Here is a 6,072-nt window from a genome sequence, read left to right as displayed (position 1 = left end):
TTGTTCTCTCTGGGACAGGGCAGGGGGAACAAAACTGCCCATTCATGCGAGAGGCGTGTTATATTACCGGCCTGGGAAACGACATGGTGGACGGTATGCGTTTCCAAATTCTGTCACTCTGTTGGCCTCACAACAGGGGTTCCATAAGGAATGCAGAGTAGGACGGTGTTAAGGCTTTGAGTAGACTGAGGAAGAACAGCCTGTTCGGGTCTTGAACCAGCCACAGGGCAAGTGCATTCATTAACTTCTGTGTAAAACATGTCCAGATCTCTTGGCAGAGGCACTCACATACACGCAGTGTAGGACTACAAAATCTTAGAAATAATTTGTCATAATGTGTGTATTTACGTTTGACAGGCACACATGATGCACTATTTCTCTAGTCCTAATCCAGACGGGAACGCGCCTTGTTCTGTAGGTGGAACACAAACGTGAACGTGCACAGCGGATCTAAAGGCACCCTGGAACATACGTTCAGTCAGATGGGATACCTGAGCTGCTCTTACAGTACTCGCTCTCTCTCTCTCTCTCTCTCTCTCTCTCTCTCTCTCTCTCTCTCTCTCTCTCTCTCTCTCTCTCTCTCTCTCTCTCTCTCTCTCTCTCTCTCTCTCTCTCTCTCTCTCTCTCTCACTCAGTTCTAAAGTTTCCTAAATTCAGCGGTGGATCCTGTGGAATGTGTCATCCTGTCTCAAGCTGATGATACCATATTTCTGCCACTAAGGCAAGATCCATGGGAACAAATCCCCCCCGGAATGCTTATGTGCACTGATTGAGCCATCCTTACATGTTTTATTACCTGACATATTCATTACACCATGTGGCTTATAGGCGATAGTCAATCGATGCGTAAACAGTTCCCTATCCAAATGTACCAAGGGCGCTTTTACGCATCGGCGCGCATTTGACTTTTTGATTGAGTATGTGTGCGCAACTGATTCTGATTCTACGCCTTGAGGGGCGGCAGGGTAGCCTAGTGGTTAGAGCATTGGACTAGTAACCGGAAGGTTGCAAGTTCAAGCCCTTGAGCTGACAATGTACAAATCTGTCGTTCTTCCCCTGAACAGGCAGTTAACCCACTGTTCCTAGGCCGTCATTGAAAATAAGAATTTGTTCTTAACTGACTTGCCTAGTTAAATAAAGGTAAATAAATGTGGTCCACTGACTCTTTAGACAGAGAATGTAACTCCTGGAGACTATAATATGTGCAGAGGATTCTGTAAAATTTTATCTGATTGATTAGCCTGTTTGGTTACAACTTTTTGCCTCTAGCGAGCACATTGGCTAGCCGGCCATATCGTTTTGTTGTCAGTGGTCAAAGTCAATCTTCAATCAAATGTGGATGAGACAAGTAGGCGGGGTTCGTATTTTGTATTCACTTTTAGGTGTTATTTCATCCCTCACTCCTAAACTGTCCTGTCACTGAATGACAACTACTGAGCGCACAGCTTTTACAATAGCGACACCTCTCGTCTGCAAATTGCAGAATAGGTGAGGGTAATGAATTTCATTGTCAGAAGGGGCATAATGCCTTGACGAAGGATTATGCCTCTATTTAATAATATAGAATACCTTTTTATTTAGCTCCCTTATTCCTCTAAAAACCAAGAGCAGTGTGACTTGCACAAATAGGCTAATGCAGGAGTGAACAGAAGTAATGTAGGAAAAGATTACTGAAGTTGCAAAACAGTATTTCAATGTTTATTTTCTTTCGAATATCGTGATACAAAATCTAAACAATTATTACATTATTGCATTCAAATAAATTCATACATAATTATCAACTTGTACGTTGGGTCTCCAGCCTAAAACCGTGGTTTCTGGGCCATTTAAATAGAAGTCATGCCTTAGAATCGAGTATAATTACAATTAATATGTACACATCTTCGATTTTTAATGATGATTTTTATAAAAAATAAACTCTTTATATACAAATCCTTGCATAAATTACACAGTATGTCCAACAAAGTCTTTAAAGTGATTGGATATAAACTCCAAATGTGACTTTTACAATGAAACACTTAAAAATTCATAATCCACAAATATTATTTTGGATATATAAATAAATGTACATATTCTTCCCACAATAATCTCATACATTTGTAAGCAACATGTGATTCTCATTGACATGGTTTTATCAATGAAACCGTTTTTTGGAACGCTGTGAATGAAGTTATTTTTTAGACTTCATTGCTGGGACACCGTGTCGTGGTGGGACTATAGACTGGGATAGTGATGTCACTAATCTCCTGAACTCTCAAGGGTCTGGGAGGAGTGACCAGGACATAGTCATATTCCTTATGTAGTACCTTCTCATACACGCTCTGCAGGCCCGTTGTTTTGGGGATGTGCGCCTGGTAATAGTTATCTCTCCGGAGCGAGTCTCGGGGCAGCGAGGCAGTCTTGGAAAAGCTGTTGAAGGAGGAGACAGTCTGGCTGGTGGGGGTGGGAACGGGTGAGGGACCAATGTGAGCACGGACAGCCGAGGGGCTCCAGCAGCGGTCAGAGTGGCCCAGAACCTTACATTCACTGGTACATGCCCATAGACCTGAGAAAGAGAGAGAGGAGGGAAGGGAAGAGGTTAGGCTACTTGTGCGACCAAACACAAAAGCAAAATTCCATACACACCGATTTCATTCGAATTACTATAATGGTTATGATGATAAAGAAATATAAGTGTCTCTTACCACTGTGACAGCCCATGGAGTGTACCGGTACCCCCTCCTTCTTCAGGTCGGTGCCACTGATGTCACTGTCACTGTCGTTAAAGTCACTGTCGCCTTTCCCGCTGTCCTTCCCGCTGAACGCGGGGTCTCTCGCGGAGATGGTGGTGTAGGAGTTGCCCTTCCAGATTGTGATTGGTCTGACTGCCTCTTTACCATTATTGTAGCTGTTACCGTAGCCGGGCAGAGTGGAGTAGCCCTGTGGAGCAGAGAGAGAAACACACACATAGTTCAGCACCTTGGACAGCAACACAATACAATAGCACTGTATGTGGCTGAGAGCACAGAGAGAGAGACAAAGAGAGAGAGAGGGAGAGGGAGAGAGATAGAGACAGAGAGAAAGAGAGAGAGAGAGACAGAGAGAGAGAGAGAGAGAGAGAGAGAGAGAGAGAGAGAGAGAGAGAGAGAGAGAGATACAAAGAGAGAGAGAGAGACAAAGAGAGAGAGAGACAAAGAGAGAGAGAGACAAAGAGGGAGAGAGAGAGAGAGACAGACAAATGGTGGTAGTAGGCCTAGATTAAAAACAGCATCTCACCTTGGGTTTGCTGTCCGGTTCATAGACGCATGGTGCCTCTCTCCCATCCTCAGAGGTGGAGCACAGGTCGCTGCTGCCAGTGTGTCCCCCAGTAAACCCGGGCTGGCTAGAGAAGGTGTGAGCTTCAAACCCTCCCACGGTTCCATGGAGCGGCAGCAGTGGATTGTCGCTGATGTTCTTGCCCCTTTCCAGGATCTCCTTCTCCCCATACGAGTCTGTGTCATCTCCAGTCTTGTCCCGTTTCCGCCGGTTGCAGGTGGTGGCGATGAGGATGATTGCTAACAGCAGGAGCGTGCAGCTCCCCGCCAGAACGACAATGATCACCACTGACAGGTCCCACTGTGCGTGCTCCCCCGCCTCCCCGCTGCCTGCCCAGTACACCGTCCTGTCATTCGGCGGGGCGCCCACAATGATGAGGAAATGAAGCGTAGCGGTGGCGGTGAGCGCAGGTCTCCCATTGTCACTCACCGTGACGGTCATGCGCAGGGTCTCGTCCACGTCGTGGCTGAGCTCGCGGTTGAGGTAGACCTCTCCGGTGGCCTTGTTAACGGAGAACATGGAACCCTCTCCAGATGCCAGTCTGTAGGACAGCTCTGCGTTCACGCCCTCATCAGCATCTCGCGCCTCCACCCGGGTGATGACGTAGCCTGAGGGTGCGTCCCGGGGCAGCAGAATCTCAGAGGACCCATTATTTAGTGCGGGCTGGTTGATGACAGGTGCGTTGTCATTCTGGTCCACTATCCTGACATGAATGCTTGCGGTTCCGGTGAGGGGCGGGGACCCACCGTCGCTGGCTGTGATGCAGAGTTCCAGCTGTTTCATGACTTCATAGTTGAAGCTCCTGAGTGCGTAAATGGAGCCGCTCGCGGGGTCCAGTGAGACAAACGTAGATACCGGGGAGCCCATGATGTAGGTGTCAGCGAGCTTGTAGATCACCTTCCCGTTGTGTCCCAAGTCCATGTCCCTGGCGACCACCGTGGTGATGTAGGCCCCCGGGGTGTTATTCTCCACCACAGCCACTTCATACGCAGATTTACTGAACACAGGAGCATTGTCATTTTCGTCCATCAACCGGATGGTGTACTGGGTGATGGTTCTGAACGGTGGGGAGCCCAAGTCCTCTGCCACCACTGTTAGATTATACTCAGGGATCTTCTCCCGGTCCAACGGGCTCGTACTCACTATCATGAAGCTGTCCTCGTACGCCTGCTGCAGCCTGAAGTGGTCGTGGCCATAGAGCGTACAGTGCACCTGTCCATTAGCTCCAGAGTCCATGTCAGAGGTGCTGACCAGCGCTACAAAACTCTCGCGCGATGCAGCCTCCGTGATATAGGCGATTCCAGCCGTGATGGACGTCATAGGAGTGATGGAGATCTCTGGCGCGTTGTCGTTAACGTCCTGGACCCGCACCACTATCTTACAGATGGCCGGGCTTGGGTTCAGACCCAGGTCAGCCGCCTGGACGTTGAATTCGTACGTTTTCTTGCTCTCAAAGTCAATGGGGCTCTCGAGGGTGAGCCTTCCCGTTTTGCGGTCTACTCTGAAAAGTTGTCTTATCTCGGATGGCACCTGGTGACCAAAACCATACACCACCTCCCCATTCAGCCCCTCATCCGGGTCTTCTGCGTTCAGGTCCAGTAAGAGAAACCCTACTGGTGCATCCTCAGGGAGGTCCACAGTAAAACTGCTCCTGTCGAACAAAGGGCTGTTGTCATTGTAGTCTTTCACCTTGATGTTGATGCGCGTGGACCCCGTGCGGGACGGGTTGCCGCCGTCCATAGCAACCAGCTCGACCGCATAGGAAGCCTGTGTCTCACGGTCCAGCTCTTTCATGAGCACGAGCTCCGCATATTTAACCCCGTCGGCTCTGCTGAGCACGTCTATGGTGAAGTGACTGTTAATGGAGATCTGGTAGCTCTGGATGTAATTCAACCCCACATCTTCATCCACAGCGAAGTCTAACGGGATCCGCGTGCCCACCGCTGTGTTTTCGGAGATCTCCAGACTCGACTCTTTCCGTGGAAACTCGGGGGAATTGTCGTTGATGTCCTTGACCTCTACCTCGACGTGGATGAGTTTGAACTGCTCTTTGGAGAAGCTTACCACATCAAAGGCGACGAGGCAGTGAAGGGTGTGTTTACAGATTCTCTCTCTGTCAATTCTCTCTCCGATAGTCAGCTGTCCGTCGCTCTCCCTCAAACGGATAAAAGACGAGTTGAACTGTTTCATCATCCTGAAATTTGTCTTGGAGCCGGAGGAGGGGCTGGATGAAATGTCCTTGGCCAAGTTTCCAATGACAGTTGCCGGGGCGTCTTCCTCAAATGTCTCGTACTTCACTGTCTTTCCCTGCGTGAGAGTGGGCAGGACAGCCAGTGGGATGCACACCAGCACCCACCAGTTCCACCCTCTCATACCCATTCTGCCGATTTAACACAACTAAAACCCACTGAACTGGCTGCACTTAACTCAACTATTTATTAAAACAAAAGCACTTATCAAGTTGAATTTCGCCCTCTCTCGTTGGGCACGCCAGTTTTCTTATTAGGATGTTGCGATAATAATCCCTTAGTTTTAGTACGCGCTCACTCTCTTTCTCCCGCGCTCACTCTGCTTTGCACTCTCGGAGGTTTGCTCTCCCAGCGCGAGAGGGCTGCAGTGGGATGATTTATATGGGCGGCGCATGCAAATGAGCTTCACTGTGACCAATCCACGCATTGAAAACGGAAAAGACCCCTAAACCTGCTTAGAGATTCCTGGACTGTGTGGAGAAACTTGGCACAGATAGGTGGGCTAAACGTTCGGCTTGATTTGAAATGT

The 6,072-nt window shown here is 48.8% G+C and overlaps 1 protein-coding gene across 1 annotated transcript; it reads right to left on the bottom strand.

Moving 5' to 3' along the window:
- Positions 1–1,754: 1,754 nt before the first annotated feature.
- LOC139387255 (protocadherin-8-like) lies at positions 1,755–5,672 on the bottom strand. The gene is made up of 3 exons (XM_071133366.1): positions 3,256–5,672; positions 2,685–2,919; positions 1,755–2,545 (listed from the first exon to the last, which is right to left on the bottom strand). Exons 1-3 carry the CDS (start codon positions 5,665–5,667, stop codon positions 2,178–2,180), a joined length of 3,015 nt encoding a protein of 1,004 aa, XP_070989467.1. The 5' UTR covers positions 5,668–5,672; the 3' UTR covers positions 1,755–2,177.
- Between the last annotated feature and the right edge of the window lie 400 nt (positions 5,673–6,072).

The sequence above is a fragment of the Oncorhynchus clarkii genome, chromosome 28, assembly GCF_045791955.1.
Source record: "Oncorhynchus clarkii lewisi isolate Uvic-CL-2024 chromosome 28, UVic_Ocla_1.0, whole genome shotgun sequence".
NCBI classification, from domain to species: Eukaryota; Metazoa; Chordata; class Actinopteri; order Salmoniformes; family Salmonidae; genus Oncorhynchus; species Oncorhynchus clarkii.
This window is presented reverse-complemented; position numbering and strand designations above follow the sequence as displayed.

Bases quoted from the DNA above. Each gene is read 5' to 3' on its own strand.
- LOC139387255 (XM_071133366.1), bottom strand. From the start codon at position 5,667: ATGAGAGGGTGGAACTGGTGGGTGCTGGTGTGCATCCCACTGGCTGTC. The intron at 2,920-3,255 runs GTGAGATGCTGT...TCTGCTCCACAG, and splicing joins AACCGGACAGCAAACCCAAG to GGCTACTCCACTCTGCCCGG. The intron at 2,546-2,684 runs GTAAGAGACACT...TCTCTTTCTCAG, and splicing joins CTCCATGGGCTGTCACAGTG to GTCTATGGGCATGTACCAGT.